Here is a 22,716-nt window from a genome sequence, read left to right on the forward strand (position 1 = left end):
ATCGCGTGATTCAGAAGACTTTAAGTTTTTTCAATATTTTTATTACCGATGTTATTAAATTTTAGTCTCGGTGATCATCAAAATGACATTGCCAAGATAAAATAGTAAGAGTACTGATTTCAAGGTGGTCATTACTATATCTTTGATAGAGTCCAGAACGTTCTAGAAAAATATTCACAATGAAACAATTGTTTAACAGTGATTTTCGTTACCTACATTATTTATCATCAATTCGACATAATGAGTCAGTTGAACAGTAAACAAACAATTCATTACTACAAAGTATAGTGGCATACTTACATTTAAATGTAAATTATTCTACATTACGACACTTAAATGCAGCCGGTGAATTATTGAAAAGTAAATAAAAGTTACAATACCGTAACGTGTTCGGAGGTTCTTCGAAATGACTAGTATGTCTCACTCAAGCACGTTCCTATTGTTCGATAGAAACTTGGTATTTTTCGACCGGTCTGTCCCCTAATACCGCCAGTGGCGAGCATTTCCTATTTCCTAATGCCCGGCCGACGAACGGAAGTCACGGGTCCACCATTGTTCGGTTACTAACCGGGACTGTGTATTTGTATCCCAGAAAATATGACAATTCCTCTCGGTGACTTACATTTAATAAAAAATATAGTCGTCTCCCATTAAAACTGTATAATCTCAAAACTTACTAAATTTTACAGGAGAGTGTATTAAAGGTATAACATAATATATTTTTAATATTAATCATCTTTGCAACATTTTTTGTTTTGTTTTTACCAGTTACATTATCTGTCTTTTAAAGCAAGATAAAATTATGTATTAATTTTGTTAATAGTAGTCAAAATATAGGTAAACTAAAAAAAAAAACTAAACTACGCTCTTTTGACAGTATTTATGAGAAAAATACTGGTGATGATACCAAATGATTTCGCATATTAACTCAATTTCGAATATTTTTGGAAATTGTACACTTTTAATGCCAAAAGACGATACGATGTGCTTAATTCGTATCTCGTGATTTATCGTATTAAATTTTAGACCGTGATGAATGAATACAACTTTCATTTTCGACATGTATTCGATTAGAAAACTAATATTGTATTTAAAAATGCAAACTCACAAGAAAGGCAAAACGTATAGAGTACTATTTCGTTTTCGTCTTTATGAGATTTTGTGTTCATATCCTTGGAGTAGTGAGTGCAAAAATCTTCATGCAAAGCGAGCAATGAGAAAATCGCTTGGAAATACTTAAGATCCAGGTCAAAGAGTATGTAAAACCGCCATTCTAAATGTACGTTAACAATATTTTAGTACGAACATGAAAGAAGCGACATATTCTATGACGGAATCAGGTCATATTATGTATAAAAAATAAGTAATCTATATTATGGTTCAATCTACTTATTTGATTTTGTATAGCATTTTTCACTTAATCAAATCAATTATACATGCTATGCTTTGTTTTAAACACTATTTTGACCACATTCAGACTTACATCAAAATCATTCAATCTCTCTAGTCTAATCTATGGTCTAATATCTGTTTTAATAACTATTTAATTTGCAACAGCCCATTATTCAGAGGCTTAAAAGTGGCCTAACCGAAACATTTGAATATAATCGTTTCATATTGGATAAATTCACCGAATAAAAAGCCTTTGTATTGTACTTATATTGCATTGTTTCGACCCGCGCTCCGTCTGGTGACCTCCTTCGTACATACGCAACGAAACTACGCCAATACCTACTTAATCATCTATGTACAAATTTAGTAAGTATGTTTTCAGAAAATCTAAGAATGGTGATTTTATTGGAAAATCATAATCAGATAAGACTATGCCCGTACGTAAATATTAATTTAACTCATTGTTACTGTCATAGCGAAACTCTTTTACGCAGATGAGGGTTATTATGTAGTAAAAATCCCAATTGTAAGCGAATTTTTTTTTAAAGTGATAATGAACGTTAGTGATTAGAAATAATATTTTTTTTAATTAGACAATAGTTAACTCAATATTCAAGTCTCGATGAAAAACACTTTAGTCGTTTTTGACCACGAAAACTAAAGAAACATTGGAAGCGTAGGAAATAATGACATTAATAAACGCGAAATTATGCATGTGACTAGGAGATGTATGGAAATGGTAGTGCAAGGTAGAGGGGGAAGAGGTCGACTGAAGAAGACATGGATGGAGTGTGAGAATGACGATATGAGACAGAGAGGAGTGAGTGTTGAGATGACGACTGATAGAAGAGAATGGAAGAGAAAAATTAGCTGTGCCGACCCCACCTAGTGGGATAAGGTGGAGAAAAGAAGAAGAATAAACGCGAAATTAAACCGTAAAAGTACTTTTAATTATGATTGCAATTCGCGAAAATTTATGAAAACTCTAAACGAAACAATTCATATACATACATATATGCATAAGAATTGATTAACATAAATCCGACCGTAAGATTACATATGAGAACAACTGTGAATAGTGAATAAGACTTTCCAAACACTTCTACTTTTGATCTCGTTTCGTGTGTCTGATCAGACCGTCATTACATAATACGTGAACAGCAAGCCGTTACGTAACTATAAAATACCAAAAACCTAGCTCTTTTCATCGGTCTAGATTAATAAAATGGAAATTCAAGCAGCGAATCAAGTTAATTATGAAAATGACGTACTACAAACACGTAGGAAATAATTGACCGAACATTAACATTGGAATTTGAGTCGTTATGTTGAATGAATGCGGTATATGCTAATGTTAATACAATATGAAACCGAATTATAACACCTCGTTTTATTATATAGGAAACAACAAAAATACAAATTAATTTCATTCATTGAAATTCTCCAAAATAATGCAGTTACTCTGTTAAATACTCTGTTAATAAACTAAGATTGATGTGGATTCAGAGGTGGGAATAGGCTAGTTTAAAAACAGGTTTCCCTTCGGCTCTTTCGAAAGCCATTTTTAACTTGTTTTCTTGCAAACGTCGTAAAACATTCTTGAACGTGTTTAAGGAAAACGATCTTAACTCTATGCACCTACAATTAAGACTTTTAGAATTAGAATGCTGATGTTCATTAAATTTAATTAGGTGACATTTTTAAGGTGAAAATCGGTTGTCTGTAAAGTCGGTTTACTGACTATAGTTGAACGTGACAACGTCATAAGAAAATACGCCTCAGAGCGAGGTAACGCCGCATGAGTCATGTTTTTTCGTGCGTGCAGCCGGCTCCATCGAATTGTAAGACGTTGTCACGTCGAAAATTTTGTACATCACTAAATTAGCTTCACTATCAATTAATAGAAAAAGTTTATAGTAAAAGGCACATAGTAGAGATGAGAAACAGTAAGAAAGTGCGAGAATGTACAAGAGCGAGTGCGGTAATGCGGTTGCAACCCGATATCTGCATAGAAGCACGCAATCCGAGACTCGAGAGAATCGTCTCATCCACTTCGCAAGGCTAAAGTACTTGTGTATCTGAACCCCGCAGCGCGATAAAACTTTATTTTACGAACCATTTAATTTCATCTTTTTAAATAATCATTATTAAGCGGCTTTACCCCGCCAGTCGTTTAGATGTTTCACTGAATATTTGTTTTAATTTAACACAGTTCCGAAATTTAATGAAATGAATAAAGAACACGTCATTAAAGTCTATCAGAATTGGACTTAGGTCGTTACACATGCTTTTATAGTTGTTATAAATTTAAAGCATTGGTTTTTTTTTATTTCTTGTGTTTTCATTTTTTTATACTTAATAATGTGGAGAGCAAACTAGTTTTATTAGCTACTTCGCGCCCACGCTATCATAACACCCGTTATGCATCACATATTTTATTCGGAATCAAATAAAGGTCTTGTGACTTTTCGTTGTTTATGAGAAATCGATAGTACCGATATGATTTAAGGCCACATAAATTAGTCAAATGACAGTAGTTCATTTTGTAAATTTGTTTGATACTTTTGACAAAATAGATCGTAGATCGCACTGACTTGTCAGTTTTAAGTTCCACCACAACAGTTATCAGTTCTTCACGATTATGTGGGTCGTGACCTTCAAAGCCATTATCCGGTATATTGGATTCGTGGACTTATTTTTGTTTTGGCTCTTTTGACTTGTTTCCTTTAGGCCTTAATTCATTAAGACTAATAGGCTAAAGTAATATGTACATTTGTATCTAATTAAAATAGTTTAAGTCGTAAAGAATAAGACGTCCGGTGCATTCGTCTTTAGCGAATAGCGGTGCACCGGTGTTCGAATCCCGTAGGCAAGAACCAATTTTTCTAATGAAATACGTTCTTAAGAAATGTTTCACGATTGACTTCCACTGTGAAGGAATAACGTCGTGTAATAAAAACGTAACCCGCAAATTTATAATTTGCGTTATTGCTGGTGGTAGGACCTTTTGTGAGTCCGCACGGGTAGGTACCACCACGCTGCCTATTGCTGTCGTAAAGCAGTAATGCGTTTCGGTTTGAAGGGTGGGGCAGCTGTTGTAACTATACTGAGACCTTAAAACTTATATCTCAAGGTGGTATTTTTTCTAAATCTGGTATTTTTCATTTAGTGACATTTTATCAAGGTCTGATTAGTCCTTATGGGGTTATTTTCAATGCTGTATTTTTAATTGAAATCGACTGCATTGGTTATATTCTCATATTATTTTTCTTTTATTTGGTTGAAATCGTTTTTCTTTTTTTATATAATTTTCAGAAAACTTTAATAGAAAATCTAGTACGTGTTCAATCACAAATCATTTCCCCTGCAATGAAATACATACGTTATTCCATCAGATCGCGTATGTGGGTCATGCTTAGAACCAATTTACTTGCCACTTGCCCTAGTAAAAAAATTCTGTTACATCGTAACCGTATCACATAAGTAGTAATAACTTTAAGTTATTAAAAATTAAACAAAACTCGGACATTATTCGAACAATCAGCGAGAAGTCAGCGAACATTAATTTAAATAATTGAAATTCATAAAATGTGCATAATTCTGTTTTCATTTTGATTAATTTTATGCATTGAAGGGATCAAAGAAGCTTCAGCTGTGAACCGAATAATAAATCCTCACAAACAATTCGTTGTTTCTGGAACATCTACGATCTGCTGACACTAAATGCTTTGCTATTCATTGTTTTTTTTTAAATAAGCAGTATTTTCAGTAAGAAGGTTCTGCTGAGAAATTAAATAAGTACGAACTATTCGAGACAACGCATTAAATGTCAATAATCTCGTTGTATTTGGCGGTCATGTTTTTTCTTTTCTTTCTAATATATAAATCGAATATGTCGCACCTTTAAAATTAAATTGACTTAATCCGAAATTCTTTATTTTTTTGTAAACGCCAAAAATGTAATTCAAGAATTTTAATTTGTAGTTTCGATTTTAATACCTTAAAGCGCACGCCTTAAAGTTTAGAATATGCGCTTAATTTCAACGAGACGGAAAGTACACATTGTCCTTTTCTCGGCTAAAATTTAAATATAATTTTGAATTTTAAAAACTTCATTATATAAACTTCTATAATAGAATACATGTCTGTAATTCGTTCAATGTATGTAACTCATTTTCTTAAAATTTCTAGTTAAGCCACTTTATTTCTAAAGGTGTGTGTCGGTTTGTTTGTTCATTCCCTTTTTTCTCATAGGTATCGTGAATTCAGGTGTATGTGTTTTTTAGTACTGATAATATATACGATATCTGATAGGCTAACTCTTTGTCAAACTAGATATTCGACCCACCTAATCGCGGAATCATGCACTAAGCATATTATTATGAAATACACAAATCGTCTTCTCGCATTAAAACTGTATAATCTCAAAACTTACTAATTTCACAGGAGAGTGTTTTAAAGGTTTCACTTAATATTTAATATTAATCATTTTTGCAACATTTATTTTTTATTTTTTACCAGTTACATTATCTGTCTTTTAAAGTAAGATAAACTGTATAATCTTAAAACTTACTAATTTGACAGGAGAGTGTTTTAAAGGTTTCACTTAATATTTAATATTAATCATTTTTGCAACATTTATTTTTTATTTTTTTCCAGTTACATTATCTGTCTTTTAAAGTAAGATAAAATTATGTATTAATTTTGTTAATAGTAGTCAAAATATAGGTAAACTAAAAAAAAAACTCTAAATTTAATCTACGCTCTTTTGACAGTATTTATTAGAAAAATACCGGTGATACCAAGTGATTCCGCATATTAACTCAATTTCGATAATTTTTGGAAATTGTACACTTTTAATGCGAAAAGACGAAATAGGTGTAATTCATAGATTTAGTGATAGCCGTTTTCGTTATTGGTATTATGGTTATTTAATCACCAAACAGGGAATTACCCTTTCCCAAGTATTGGGCACTTAGCACACTATGGCTTGGGTTATACGTTTAATATAACTAGAGGTCCCGCAGTAGTCGAAATTCGACTATAATTAATTGGAATTGTAAGTTTGTACACTATTATGATTGTATTTTATAGTTCTACTAGCGGACCCGGCCACACGTTGCTGTGGCTGTGGCTTAGGTTTTTGTTTCTAAATAATTCGCGGCCGCCTATGCTAATACCAAAAATTGACAACGTAAGAACAATTGGATTTCACTGTATTGCGTTTACTACGAAATAAATTTCACTTATACTTTAGCCTCAGAAACACGTGGTGCTTATGCCATTAAATTGTAGCTTATGTGAAACGTTGGTATTTTTAGCACAGCGCCATCTATGAGATATTAAAGTCACAGTATAACAATTGTCTGTAAAAACTGATTTAAGGCGCCATCTGTTTTAGACTTAGAAACTTACAATTAATAACAAAAATCAACATAAGAAATCATTTTATTGTTAATTAATAAATGTTGCGACCATTCATCGAAATAAAAACCATCCTATCTCTCAAGTTGGATCGAACTGCACATGGTGTGCGAATTTTATTATAATCGGTTAAGTGTTTTAGGAGTCCATTGAGGACAAACATTGTGACACGAGATTTATATATATTAAGATAATCACAAATTTCGCCAAGACTACTACACATTATAAAAAATATTAACAAAGACAAACAATATTTAATCTCAATTTGACAACAGACGTCAAGAACAAAAGTTTGACAATAAATGGTATGCATGCGTGTGTGCGTCAAAAACATGGTATGTAGTGTGTGTAATGTTTTCTTTATGGATTTAAAGTATCTTTTATGCATTATTTAAAAAAAATATTAGCATTGTGCACTTCTTCTCTATATTCTCTATAAGTGTGGAAAATTTCATACTCCTCCGTCCGTGCAAATTTCGTAAAAAGGGATACAAAGTTTTTGCTTCACGTATTAATATATAGATAGCTTCACGTTGCATAAGACGTAAGCGTTATTGGATTATGTTTGAATGTAACTTATGCAAGTAAAATACATATGATTTTATATGCACAGTTGGCTTTCACAATTTTACGTGTAAAGCTTTAAGCTATCAGAATGGCAGACAAATATTACGGTGCATGTTTACATAATCAACCTGTTTGAACTTATGGATCTGTTTATGTTTCGTGTGTTGTTTTTAAGAAATTCACTGGTTTAAGTACCTACTCGAATGTTTGAGTGACGAATCTTCAACCGGTTCATCGATAGTACGTACTATGAGCCGTATATGCTGTGAAGCAGTAATGCGTTTCGGTCTGAAGAGTGGGGCAGCCGTTGTAACTATACTTGAGACCTTAGAACTTATATCTAAAGGTGGGTGGCGCATTTACGTCGTAGATGTCTATGGGCTCCAGTAACCACTTAACACCAGGTGGGCTGTGAGCTCGGACACCCATCTAAGCAATAAAAAAAAAGTGATTCCACTCTCCGGCTCATTTTTGCAATGATGTATAAGTTCGAGGTTTCGAAGTGAGTGGCAGCAATCACGCTATGATGTCCATGGGCTACGATAACCAGTTAAAAATAAAAACATCCGCGCTTGTAAGTTTCGTCTGTGAATATCGATAAATACGTCGTCTGATATTGCCAATTAAATTTTATTGAAATGCGTACGTGTGTGTTTGATTGTACATTTGATTGACTGAGTTGTTTCGAGGTTGATCTTAATTAACAATATGAATAAACTGGTGGAAGTGGCATACGTTCCTTTTATCTAGTGCGAATTAAATATCAGGTCGACTTACAAAACTGTACGCTCAATGGGTGTTTGATAGTTCGCAGTATACGAGAACGGTCTAGTGCTAATTTTTTTTGAAGAAATTATCCCTTAAGTACCTTCACTGAGAAGAAAAGAAAAGGGAAAACATATTGATAAGACTAGAACTATTTTTAAAGAAACGAGCTAGCACGTGTCGTAGTTATAAAACTAGACTATAATTACGAGTGAAACCGCAGGATAAAGTGGTGATATTATTATAGTTATTTTTGCTCAATGGTTTTTCGACTTCAAACAAATTCGGGTTGGTACAAGCCATAAAAAAACCTTATTTCCGTTGTCTATTGAAATATCATTTTTTTTCTATAATGACCATTATTACTATACCGTTAAAGTGCATTTTTGGTTAGTGTACTGGAAAGGGATGTGCGTGAGAAGCGGCCCTTATAAAAGAGTTCAACGCACGAATTGTGTTGTAGCTGATCAGTCGTGCAAAACTACAGGCCGATACCGGGACGTCTATTGTCCATTATGCTTGTTTGAACATAATATGTTCACTCAATATGCGGCGTAACTTGGTCAATCAATTGCTTATAATGCACGTTGTTGATGAAAACGTGCAAGTCGTATGTAATATTGCGTGTCACATATAGTTAATTTATTTTTAATTGGGCACATTAGAGTATGTAGGTCAATTGCCTTCTAATACAGTACTTAAAATGTTAATCAACATTTTTTATATTTTTTGTTAAGATTATATGCATTATGTATTCATAAATCATAGACATAAAATTCAAATAAAAATGATACGCAGCGTCATGCCTGACTCCACAGTAAAAATATACAATAGATACTCATCTGGTTATGAGATGTGATTATTATTCCTATCCTATAAAAGGTTGGCAATGACGTGTCTCGCCCACTCTTCGTTCAACATCAGACAATACGGATGTAGGAACAATTTATGCAAATACACTCACTTATCGAGGGCGAAGTGACCTCCGTAGACAAGACCACGTCCCCTCAGTAACAGACGCGATATCTAGGGCACTTTACTGACCGGATCAAAAGAAATCACAACAATAACACTCCGAAAACATTCACAGCTTCTAAAAATCCGTCACGGCAAACTTAAGCTCAACTGTTCTTGTGTCACGAAGAACAGAGAGACACTTTGTTACTCGTGTCAATATTCAATGTATAGACGGTAGACGTTATGTACAACAAAATATCATTGTGACAGCGGGGAGGCGAAGCCTCTTTCGTTCACGGACGCGGTGCGAATGTGAGCTAGACGTGCGCAAGCGCAGACCCGCCCGCGCCCACCTGCCTGACGTCACCGTGGTATTCAAAATGGCGGTGTGGAATTCGAGAGCCTACACATAATGCCAACAAAACCTGCCTGCGGTTTATCATTTGCTGGTTTACATTGTTTATTTGTACAAATGTTACAATTCGCTCGATATCGTTCTCTTAAGCATGTATTTTATTTATTTACATACGTTAAACAAACCAGTCCACTGGTGGAAACTAAGGAGTTTAAAGAAAAGAAAACGCAAAATCTGCCACCTTAGTAGGTAAGGTTGAGGTACCAATTTAATTACAAGCAGGGTTTTCTGTCTTTAAAAGGGAAACACGTATATAATTCGCAGAAAATACATCAGTATTTTAAGTGCCATATGTGCTCACAATGTGCCCTACAAAACCAATAACAAGATACCGTAATGATTTTAAATATGTTTACGATTCGATACGATGTCGACGAAAAATGTAGAACATAATTAATTTTTTTATCAGTTTATCGATTGCATTTTTTATTTATTAAATCAAATATGTTGATAAATTTCTACGAATTTGCATTTATGAATCTTTCGACTAAATAGAAAATCTATTAAAATCAACAAACTAATAGTATAGAATTTAAGAAGAATATTAGGATAATAATAGTTGACAATAATGCTTTTACTTTCCGAAAACCTGAAACAAATAAACTTTCACCGATTGTAGGTACTACATTATTGTTGAAATCGAAATGGCGATAATGAATTTTACACCGAACATTTAAGCATTTGGGATAAATTCGAGTAGTGATGAAGTCACAGCTTAAATTATAAATAAATAAATAAAATCCTCGTCTTTTCATAAATTCGATAATTTCATGATTTTACTGTTATCACTAATTGAGTTGTACTACTTTGACTGAATATTTAAGCAAAAATAATCATGTCTGAAGTAAATAAATGTGAACGTAATTAAGTTATAGATACGATAAAGCTTTTAATCAATCATAGCGAAACAACTTTTCGCTAACTATAAAAATATGTTACGAATGAAATATATTCTGTGATATACTAAGAAACCTGTTAGGTGAAAGCTGGGGCAAAAAAGAAATATAATTTATTACATTATTCGACATATCATAATTTAATCTAGAATTATAATATATACTAGTTATATATCTTTACAAACCTTTCGTAACATACCAGTTATTCTAATTTCGTCTAAAAACCAACGCTGGTAAATAGAAAATCCGAGGATGTTATGCAACACGTAGCCATACCACTAATTTTCCATTAAACCAATAGTTCTAATCGATTAAAAAACAAATATTTTGCTAGTAGTAGTTTGAGATTACATAATCTGAACAACAGAACAAGAAAATGACAATAAAAACACGCAATTAAAAGTAATTTAAATTACGTCTACAACTCGCGAGGACTAAATACAAAAAACTAATAAATAATTACAAAATTATGAATACCAGTATTTTTTTTTTAATTATTCAAAGAGCAAAGTATTATAAAAAACCACCCACGTGCGTTTCTATTCAGGTTTATTAATTTTTTGTTTAGTCTATAATCTTATAAAATTTATAGATTATATATAAAAAAATAATGAAAATAAAACTTTTTGGTGTACACATTTGTATTAATTATATCTACAAGCACTTTCTGTATGCAAAGTTCAGCTTCCATGACCCTGTTCCGAGCGGATTCCTAAAGCTTAAGTAATTTACGAGGCATTGAAAGTCGGTAATTAGAAAATGTGGAAAGCGCCTCCAACGATATACTGCATTTAGCGGCACTTTCATGAACGCTCAACCGCGCTTCAACTGTTCCGAAAGGGTTACAAAGGAAAACTATTTAACTATGTCGTCGTCGTGGCCTAACGGATAAGACGTCCGGTGCATTCGTGTTGAGCGATGCACCGGTGTTCGAATCCCGCAGGCGGGTACCAATTTTTCTAATGAAATACGTACTCAACAAATGTTCACGATTGACTTCCACGGTGAAGGAATAACATCGTGTAATAAAAATGAAACCCGCAAAATTATAATTTGCGTAATTACTGGTGGTAGGACCTCTTGTGAGTCCGCGCGGGTAGGTACCACCGCCCTGCCTATTTCTGCCGTGAAGCAGTAATGCGTTTCGGTTTGAAGGGTGGGGCAGCCGTCGTTACTATACTTGAGACCTTAAAACTTGTATCTCAAGGTGGGTGGCGCATTTACGTTGTGGATGTCTATGGGCTCCAGTAACCACTTAACATCAGGTGGGCTGTGAGCTCGTCCACCCATCTAAGCAATAAAAAAAAAAAAAAAAAAAAAAAAAAAAAACTAATTTAAAGGCCATCTTTTGCAAAATTCGTTTCTAGAAAAGGAAAGAGCACTCGTGTGGATTCTGCATGATCGAAACCGGGCACATGACTCTGTATTTTGAGTTCACTATAACTTTTTTTTAAGGGATTTTATGACCTGGTAACTAAGACCTTTAGGTCAACTTTTATTTTACTTTTATTGATACGTAGCTTTTTTATATGAAAATGGTATTATGTAATGAAATGATACGAATGATGAGATGATACGGGATGAAGTACAATCTCAGTAAAATGGTGGTCATTTACTGAGACTTTTTGGAAGATCCCGAGAAGTCGCGTTCAGTGGCTTTGTTTCCTTTTACCATATTTGTGCACTTTCACGGATACTAAACAGTTAATAAACCACCATTATTACACATTTAAGCCTGAGGAAACGTTAAATTAGACAAAATAAAACAAATCACACAACTTCACTCCTCGCATTCCCGCCAAAAAGTCCGTCTATAATTCATTTAATTACGTAGGTAGTCAAACTGAAGTGTACTCATAAGTTCTCATATTCGACAGTGTATGATTTGGTAATTTATACTGTTTACGTGACGCGGACGAATACTTTCAAACCCCTCGTTAATCTACCAGCGTAAGCTAATTCACAATTTAAGAAAACAAAATGCGCTCAAAGCCCCCACGTTCTAAGACTAGAAGTTTCTCCGGTGTTATGTTATAAACTTAAACACCAAGCAAGAAACAATCCAGACCCTTAATACCAAGTCGTTTTATCAAGCAAATTAAATCGGGATATATATCACAAACATTTTCGCAATTCAATTTTGTGTTATTTGAGTTAATTTAAAAGCTTAGCCTTATAATAAATATAATATACCACCTTCATTGGGAATATATTTCACGATTATAACAGACATAATATAGTTTTTTTTTTAATTTTTTTTATTGCCCTTGTAGACGTAGACAGACGAGCATACGGCCCACCTGATGGTGAGTGGTTACCGTCGCCCATGGACTTCAGCAATGCCAGGGGCAGAACCAAGCCGCTGCCTACCGCAAAAGTAGTGGAATGATTAAGATTGATACTAGCGGTTGTTGTTGTAATCATATCTTCTCTGGTTTTTATTTTTTTACAATAAAATTGTGGAGCAGCTCGCGATATACCTACCTCGTGTTAAGTTGTTACCGGAGCACTTTGACATCGATATGTGAGAGCCGCCACCTTCGGAAATAAGGCCAAAGTCTCAATCTTGTAGTATAATGGCTCTAACATCTCTCAAGCCAAAGCGAAGAAGTGCTTTGCGTTCTGTAAGGCAGTATGCTGGTGACTATCATACCACCTTATGGGCTTAAAAATATCACAAAAACTTTATTACTTTGGTTTAGATTAGATTTAGATAAATTCATGATTCAACATAGCGACGTATTAAAATATTCACGCACGACATTTTTATTATTATTATTTTTTGCTTAGATGGCTGTACGAGCTCACAGCCCACCTGGTCTTAAGTGGTTACTGGAGCCCATAGACATCTACAACGTAAATGCGCCACCCACATTGAGATATAAGTTCTAAGGTCTCAGTATAGTCACAACGGCTGCCCCACCCTTCAAACCGAAACGCATTACTGCTTCACGGCAGAAATAGGCAGGGTGGTGGTACATACCCGTGCGGACTCACAAGAGGTCCTGCCACCAGTTTATTTGCGTTCTAATAAATTTAGCTATTCTTAATAAACTCTGAAGCTTTAACGAGTGGACAGCTATATATAAGCACAGCGAGAATAGATTCTCCCTAGCCGTCTAGTGAAAACTAAAAATAAATGTTCCCTTTCGTCTCCGTACCTACGTGCAACTGTGACAAAAGATTGTTTAAATTCGTTACTTTGCGGCGACAACTTCGAGATAAGCCTTCGCTAATTTTATAATAAAAATAAATTGCTTCAAACATTTTGCGAATGCTTTGCATTTTATCTTCTTTATTTGGATTAGATAAGTATGCGACTTATTGTTAGCACCCCGTAGGGATATCTACGTAGTAAAAAAAAGGTCACCAACATGTAAAAATTAGGAGAATCTTTTAGCTTAGCTTGCAATATCTGACTCAGTCTAGCTTACATACTCATAAAGAAAGCAACTTAAATATAAGCTTGTAAAGGCAGAATAGTTTTTCTATGGCACTTGTAATGAGGTTATAGTATTAGGTGCCTGCGATTCCTATTCCTACCTTTACGAGTCCTCGATTGAATAATATATTCTACATAGATACAACGATCTGTTTAAATTAGCACTAATATACTAGTGGCTGCTAATACCTATTACCTGTGTAGATTAGTTGCGTAATTCTAAGCTTAGATCAAATCTCGCATGGCTCCTTAATCCTTACTGTGTGCACTTCATATTATGATTATTGACTTCTAGTTAGCATGCGTGGATGTCAATTCACGTATTTTATTTTAATCGGTCTTCGTTTTTTCATTTATAATTACTAGCGTTCAGCCAATGGTCGAAAATGAACCTTAAGCGCTGATACTTTAAAATTCATTTTGTTTTGTTGTTTAAATGTTCTTCTTTGTCTTGTTATTGAAATTTTGAAAAGAAAAACTGCTTCTATTTTTTTTATATAAAAAAGAGCTCCTCAATAACAACAAAAAAAACGCTTGACAATCAGAAGAGAAAATGGTAATTAAATTATTTATCTTTTTTTTTGTTTATTTCGCTTGTAAAAATTTGTAGTTTTTTTTATAAGATTTATATACAAGTCGTCATGTTTAACACAATTTTTAAGGTTTCGGCGAATTGAATTGGAATTTTGTTCTGATGTCGATGAAAAGTGTTTATAATGGGTTTTCGTTCGGAAACCAATATTCGAAGAGCCGAGTATCGTGCAATGTCGCACTTCATTCACGTTTCTTGATATTTTTGTACCTGTCATGTGACAGTAAACTTTGTGGTTGAGAGCACGCTCGGGTGCTGCTTGAGAAAAACACAACGTTCAGAGAGGTACTCAATTTAAAGTTATTTATTCATTTTTGCTGTGTTGAGAGCAATTTCGAGTCGAAATCTTCCCTTTTTTCGAATGCAAAGTATCTGATTTTCCTTTAGATTCCATCAGGAGAGTTTTCATTTTTAATCACGTTTTGTTTTATATTTAATACAATCACAGCCAGTTTGAAATACGTCATCAAAGTTCGTGCCAACGTTCAAATTGACTTTACCCAAAGAGTTTTATTTATTTATTTATTTTTTATTGCTTAGATGGGTGGACGAGATCACATCCCACCTGGTGTTAAGTGGTTACTAGAGCCCTTAGACATCTACAACGTAAATGCGCCACCCACCTTGAGATATAAGTTCTAAGGTCTCAGTATAGTTACAACGGGTACCCCACCCTTCAAACCGAAACGCATTACTGCTTCACAGCAAAAATAGGCGGGGTGGTGGTACCTACCCGTGCGGACTCACAAGAGGTCCTACCACCAGTAATTACGCAAATTATAATTTTGCGGGTTTGATTTTTATTGTACGATGTTATTCCTTCACCGTGGAAGTCAATCGTGAAAATTTGTTGAGTATAATAGCCGGCAAACTTCTTGAGCATTTGTCGACGTAGTGGGGGTAAGTTTGCGCATGGTACACTCACGTGCAAAAACATTATTTACTCTGCGTCATAATGCAATTAAATTATTAAAATCAACATATGTATTTATTTATATATTTATGAGAACATCAACAAAAATATAGGTTAATAATTGTAATAATTTAATCTTGATGTAAAATAGATATTCCTTCTATTAAGTCAAAACTAGAGCTGTTGCCAGGTCTTGGTTCAGTTGAAGCGAAGCTGGTATTTGTAAATTTTTTTTTCGTTATCATAATCTTGACCATCATCATCACTGTTTTTATCACCCGAGTTGCTATCATCGTGATGAGTCGACATAGGGATCATCGGTGTAGTTTACAACTCGGTCGGTTCGGTATACTTTTTTGTCTATAATTAATTATTTTTTGAAGATATTCGATTCGTAGTAATCGAATGTAACTTTTTTCAATTACCAATTTTTCAGAATCAATTTTTCAATTTTCTGTTTTTTTTCCATCTGAAGCCTAGCTCTTTCATAATTCGTCGTAAACTTCATACCGAGCCATTAAAATTTATATCTTCTTTAAATTTTTCGAAGCCTTTCTACGGTACGGAGTTTCGCTGCTTGTTATGTAGTTATTATGATTACATCTTTTTATTACAGATTGAACGAAACTATCCATTCCGGTAAATTTCTTCTTCCCTGATCTTTTCTTACCCGGAGTCCGAAACACGGCGAGCAAGCCAGAGCCTTTAGCTTCGTTAATAATGCACCTAACAGTACTCACGGATGTTTATTTGTTGCTTCCGAAGTCTGTTTTACTTTTTCCATATCATTCTTCCCCTGTTTTATAATGAAGCAATATACATCGTACACAATTTTTCTACCCTTTCTTTTGAATACTACACCAGTTTGTCCCGGCATAGTGTATTTTTTTATAAAAAATCAACAAACACTCAACAAATAGCAATGGCAACAAAGTCAACAAACAACTATAACAAATAACTTAACGATTAATAACGATAGACTTTTCACTGTACGCAAGCGTACTTTTGGGAGCAAGCGGAACGAGGGTGCGGTGCGGGATGAAAGGTTCGACTGATCTACCAATAACGCGCTCGATACGATTTCCCCTGCCGTCGCGCCTCACCCTCACCACCAAAGTGATCTAAAATTCGGTTCTGCGCAGTCAAGGTCATTTGCTCAAGAAGTTTGCCGGTTACTATACGTATTTGATTAGAATAATTGGTACCCGCCTGCGGGATTCGAACATCGGTGCATCGCTCAATACGAATGCACCAGACGACTTATCTTTTAGGCCACGACGACGAAAGTTAATAATCGTGTATTTATTGACTTACCGGGTACATGTTCATTGTTAAACGTCACTCGTACAGTATGCGGCCGCGGGATCCGTGGCACAAACATGGCGGCATATCGATGGGCACCGAGCGGCCGAACCGAACTCGCTATTAAAGCCCCGTTCCCGCCAGACACTTCCAACTCCAAATGACCGGGACCTGCCGTACTTCCGTCCACTGCACAAAGGATAGTACTTTTTAGAAGGCATAATAAAAATAAATTACTCATGATTTTTAAATAACTTATTTTATAGTATATTGTGCAGAAAAAACGAGGGTAACAAACACGCGGGATGAGATGTCCTACTTTTTTCCCGCGGTGCACATACTATTTTTAAATAAACTGCTACTAATTGAATAAGAACTGTCTGATGAACTCATCTTTATTTAATACTTCACTATTAAATTTTATTGCCTTTTGTTTATTTCACTTTTACACTAAACACAATATTGCAAATTACCCGAGCACAACAATGGCGGAGAATTTTAGGTGCGTAAGAGCAGACGTAGACACTAACGCGCATGCGTGCTTGTCAGTACCCAGGGAGGAACTGTTACACTTTCTTCCCTGTACAGCGGGAGGAAAACCGAACTTTCGGCGTAAGTAAGAGAAAAAATAATTTATTTGCGGTAGGCAGTGGCTTGGCTCTGCCCCTGCCTTTGCTGGAGTCCATGGGCGACGGTAACCACTCACCATCAGGTGGGCCGTGTGCTCGTCTGCCTACAAGGGCAATAAAAAAACTGAAAATAAAAATTAGCCTGAAATTTAAAACGAAGCTATGCATGAGACCGCTGACTCGACCCGTTATATTGGATAAGTTATAAAAAAAATCATGAATATTTCTTCGATAGTTTCTTATTCACCGTAGCAGGAGTCACTAACGCTACAGAATTGTTTTTGGGAAAAGTTCTTTACGTACAATATATTATGTCTACTTTCCTATGTCTCACTATTTGGGTTCGACAAAATTTGTCTGTATGATGTACCTTTACCCAATTTATCCTATAGTTTTATAGCCACATCCAATATTAATCATCCTTGAGAAGTATAGGCCTGGATAGAAATATTTGGCGTAAGCGACTACTGCTTAGAGATGATACATAAATACTAGCATACATGTATATGCTTCAAGTAGAATAATATATAAGTTACTGGTGTTGTAACCGTATTTTTCTGGTTAATAGTTAAACACACTGTTTTCATGTAGAATATTTGTGAATTTATACGTATGTTTAATTGTATGAGCTTAAAAGATCTATGGAGATAACAGAACTATACAAGTTGTGAAGTCTGGTGATTTTTGTATTAGTAGCTATTCACGGTATTTAGTGTTATAAAGAAACACATATGGAAACAATTAGTTTCTTACACTAACACACTAGTATTTACAATCATAAACGTATGCAACATATGATAATATATCATAGGTAAAATCTATACTAATATATAAATCTACAGTGGTTTTTACGGATGTTCCGTTATAACTACTGAACCATGCATCCGATTGACTTGAAATTTGGTATCCATGTAGAAAATACATGTACTTAATGGTCAGGCTAATATTTAGATGAGTGTTGGATTCCCTAAACCTGTTGCAGGGGCAATAACGATGATCTTTGTGGGGGTGAGAAATAATAATGTTAATGTTAAATGCCCAGCGAAGCGGACGGGTACAACTAGTCCTATATAAATCTTGAGTTATCAGAGGTTATGTCAAATTTTGACCTGTGAACGAACCTCAGTAGTTTTAAATGGACTCGTGAATTCACGATGTTTTGTGCAAGAATGATATCTCAAGAAACATATGTGACACAGAAGCTGACAGGAGTTTTCTTGAGCGTTTCGTCAATTTCACCTACATTGTAAATTTATTCAGATGCTTGGATTTTTACGATTGGATTTACTGTTGTTTTTTTATTGTTCGGAACTCACCAATAAATTCAACAGGTTGTCCTACGACACCTTTGTAATTCGGTTTTACGATTATTCCTCTGGCACCTCTATTGTTATCCCTTTGAATTGGTCTGTAACAAAAGATATTTATAGAAAATGTACTTTCGTGGTTTACTGTGACGCTCCCAACGTTTTAAATCAACACGATACTAATCGAATTATGTAGGTACACATATACTTTTTTGAATTAATAAGATAAATGGAAAATTTTACCTTACAACTGCCAACCACATAGTATTGATGGACGCAAAATTAAAACTATTTAGTCATTTAAAAGAACCACTCAAAGTTTAACAGATATAATATGTTTTCATTATCAATCAACAACAGTTTCTACGCCCATAATTCATTAACGTGTATTCCCTGTGTACTATAATAGTGGATATAAGTTTTAATTAGCAGACTTATGTACGCCTAACTGGCTCAGTTGCGTTATAAGACTAATGAATAATATATAACTAATTACCTGAAACGTCCGTGTACTGCGTCCGTTTCAGTGCGGGCCCCCCCGTTCGGGTCGCGGGGGGGCCTATTGGATAAAAAAGACTGCTGTTGTTTCTCCTCAACACTGCTATACGAGGAGTCTCGAACAACGTAGGAGCTCTCGCGGATCTCTCGCTTACTGAATTCTTGCTGCAGACAATACAGTTCTTTGTAAACATTTTTTATTTATTTATTTATTTGGGAAACAAACAGTACAATACAAAAATATAATATTCAAAAAAATAGCTAAAACAATAACTAAAATATGCTTCCACAATCAAAATCACATATAGATAGAAAGTGAACAGAGAAGAGAAATTTAGAAATTTAAGTTACAAAAAAACAAAAGCAACACAATACGTACATATTAATTTGTATAATACATCAACTTGCACTATAAAACTATAATATTCATCGGACTAAATCACCTTTTAAATATTTTATAATAACTTTTCTATACGCTACAAGTCGCGGGGGACCTCAAAGCGAAGTCTGTCGCATGGGGCTCCCCCCGCTCGAACGCTCGTGGTAGGCTACTGGAGAGGTGGGCGAATGCGGCCGGCCTCTGTCTGATGAATAGAGGGTCGGTTGCGACGTGCGTGCGGTGGCAGGGCGAGTCTATTGTGGACGTTACGTTCGCAAGCCCGGCCATCGCGCGCCGTATCCGCGACTGGAGGGTTTTGGAGGGGGCGGAGACGCTGTCAGATCACCGATATATTCGGTTTGATCTCTCCGCCCGCTCCGCAGTCGCGGACGTCCACGGGGACCACCCCCGTGGTGCGTCCCGATCATTCCCCAAGTGGGCACTGAAGCGCCTGAATAAGGAGCTCCTGATGGAAGCCTCTACGGTGGCGGCGTGGGCGCCCATGCGTCCACACCCGGTGGAGGTCGAGGGAGAGGCAGGGTGGTTCCGGGACACGATGCGTCGCATCTGTGATGCGTCGATGCCCCGGATCGGCCCTCGACTTCCTAATCGCCAGGCGTACTGGTGGTCGCCCGAAATTGCGCAACTCCGCGTGGAGTGCGTTCGGGCGAGGCGCGAGTGCGCCAGGCATCGCCGCCGCCGCCTGCCACGGCGCAATGATCCGGTTGCGTTCGCGGCGGCAGAGGCCCGGCTGCACGGCGCATTTCGCGTCGCGCAGAGGGCATTGCAGCTGGCCATCAGAAGAGCCAAGAACCAACACATGGAGAGTCTCCTGGAGACGCTGGATGAGGATCCGTGGGGGCGGCCCTATCATATGGTGCGCAATAAAATGCGCCCATGGGCCCCCCCGATCACGGAGCGTCTCCAGCCTCGGCAGCTGCGGGACATCGTTTCGGCGCTGTTCCCGCAGGAGCGGGAGGGATTTGTTGCTCCCGCTATGGACGCGCCGCCGGAATACGACGGCGAAGCCCCTGCCGAGGTGCCCCATATAACGGGGGCGGAGCTCCGTGTGGCCGTGCGCAAAATGTGCGCGAAGGACACTGCACCCGGCCCGGACGGCGTCCATGGTCGGGTTTGGGCCTTGGCTCTTGGTGCCCTAGGGGACCGACTCTTGAGGCTTTATAACTCCTGCCTCGAGTCGGGACGGTTTCCTTCATCGTGGAGGACGGGCAGACTTGTGCTGTTGAGAAAGGAGGGGCGCCCGGCGGATACTGCCACCGGGTACCGTCCCATCGTGTTGCTGGATGAGGTGGGCAAGCTGCTGGAACGCATTCTGGCGGCCCGTATCATCCAGCATCTGGTCAGGGTGGGACCCGATCTGTCGGCGGAGCAGTATGGCTTCCGAGAGGGCCGCTCAACGGTAGACGCGATCCTTCGCGTGCGGGCCCTCTCGGAGGAGGCCGTCTCCGGGGGTGGGGTGGCTTTGGCGGTGTCACTCGATATCGCCAATGCTTTTAACACCCTGCCCTGGTCCGTGATAAGGGGAGCGCTGGAACGACACGGAGTGCCCCCCTACCTTCGCCGGCTGGTGGGTTCCTACTTGGAGGACAGATCGGTCACGTGTACCGGACACGGTGGGATCGTGCACCGGTTCCCGGTCGTGCGCGGTGTTCCACAGGGGTCGGTGCTCGGCCCTCTTTTGTGGAATATCGGGTATGACTGGGTACTGAGGGGTGCCCTCCTCCCGGGCCTAAGCGTAATCTGTTACGCAGACGACACGTTGGTCGTGGCCCGGGGGGGGAGTTTTGCTGAGTCTGCCCGTCTTGCTACCGCTGGGGTGGCGCATGTCGTCGGCAAAATCAGGAGATTGGGCCTCGACGTGGCGCTCAGTAAATCCGAGGCCATGTGGTTCCACAGGCCCCGGAGAGTGCCACCTGTCGATGCCCATATCGTGGTTGGAGGCGTCCGTATCGGGGTCGGGGTGCAGTTGAAGTACCTCGGCCTCATTCTGGACAGTCGTTGGACCTTCCGTGCTCACTTTCAAAATCTGGTCCCTCGTCTGTTGGGGGTGGCCGGCGCGTTAAGCCGGCTTCTTCCCAACGTTGGGGGGCCTGACCAGTTGACGCGCCGTCTCTATACAGGGGTGGTGCGATCAATGGCCCTATACGGGGCGCCCGCGTGGGGCCAGTCCCTGGCCGTGGGGGTAGCGAAGCTGCTGCAACGGCCGCAACGCACCATCGCGGTCAGGGTCATCCGCGGCTATCGCACCATCTCCTTCGAGGCGGCGTGTGTACTGGCTGGGACGCCGCCTTGGGTTCTGGAAGCGGAGGCGCTCGCCGCTGACTATCAGTGGCGGGCTGACCTTCGTGCACGGGGCGTGGCACGTCCCAGCCCCAGTGTGGTTAGAGCACGGAGGGCCCAATCTCGGCGGTCCGTGCTGGAGTCATGGTCCAGACGGCTGGCCGATCCTTCGGTTGGTCGTAGGACCGTCGAGGCGATTCGCCCGGTTCTTGTGAATTGGGTGAATCGTGACAGAGGACGCCTCACTTTCCGGCTCACGCAGGTGCTCACTGGGCATGGTTGCTTCGGTGAGTTCCTGCACCGGATCGGAGCCGAGCTGACGGCAGAGTGCCACCATTGTGGTTGCGACTTGGACACGGCGGAGCACACGCTCGTCGCCTGCCCCGCATGGGAGGGGTGGCGCCGTGTCCTTGTCGCAAAAATAGGAAACGACTTGTCGTTGCCGAGTGTTGTGGCATCAATGCTCGGTGACGACGAGTCGTGGAAGGCGATGCTCGACTTCTGCGAGTGCACCATCTCGCAGAAGGAGGCGGCGGGGCGCGTGCGAGACGCGCAGGCCCGCCGCCGTCGAGCGGGGGCCAGGGAGGCGGATTTCGCCCAAGCCCTGGCCCTCTAAGTGTTTCGGGTCTCTCTCACATGTCGGCCTGGGGACCGGCGAAGGGGACCTAAGAAGACGACGTGCAAGCTGCTCTGCACGCGTTTTATGCAAGAGCGTCCGGGTGATGGAAGGCCGGCTATCCTCAACCCACGCTGGTTCTGACCCAGCGGGGTATTCCGAGGGTAGACCATTCTAACCGGCGCCATCTAGGCGGGCTTCGGATAGCCTGCCGACCGAGAGGACTGGTGGTCGTGGCGCCGACGACCGCCAGTCCGGCGTCCCGAGGGGGAGGGTGATGGGAGAGATGTGCTCCGCACTAAACGCTTCACTTTCCCCCCT

At 38.6% G+C, this 22,716-nt stretch overlaps 1 protein-coding gene across 3 annotated transcripts in view; it reads right to left on the reverse strand.

Moving 5' to 3' along the window:
- Positions 1-22,716, reverse strand: part of LOC101739163 (filamin-A) — a 113,936-nt gene that overhangs the window by 42,385 nt on the left and 48,835 nt on the right. For all 3 annotated transcript variants that reach the window (XM_038016131.2, XM_038016130.2, XM_062672597.1), the window contains exons 18-20: positions 19,098-19,264; positions 18,611-18,702; positions 16,678-16,854 (exon numbers count right to left, since the gene is read on the reverse strand). In XM_038016131.2, the coding sequence (XP_037872059.1) occupies positions 16,678-16,854; positions 18,611-18,702; positions 19,098-19,264 (436 nt within the window). The remainder of the gene's footprint in view (positions 1-16,677; positions 16,855-18,610; positions 18,703-19,097; positions 19,265-22,716) is intronic.

The sequence above is a fragment of the Bombyx mori genome, chromosome 15 (genome assembly GCF_030269925.1).
Source record: "Bombyx mori chromosome 15, ASM3026992v2".
Classification (NCBI taxonomy): Eukaryota; Metazoa; Arthropoda; class Insecta; order Lepidoptera; family Bombycidae; genus Bombyx; species Bombyx mori.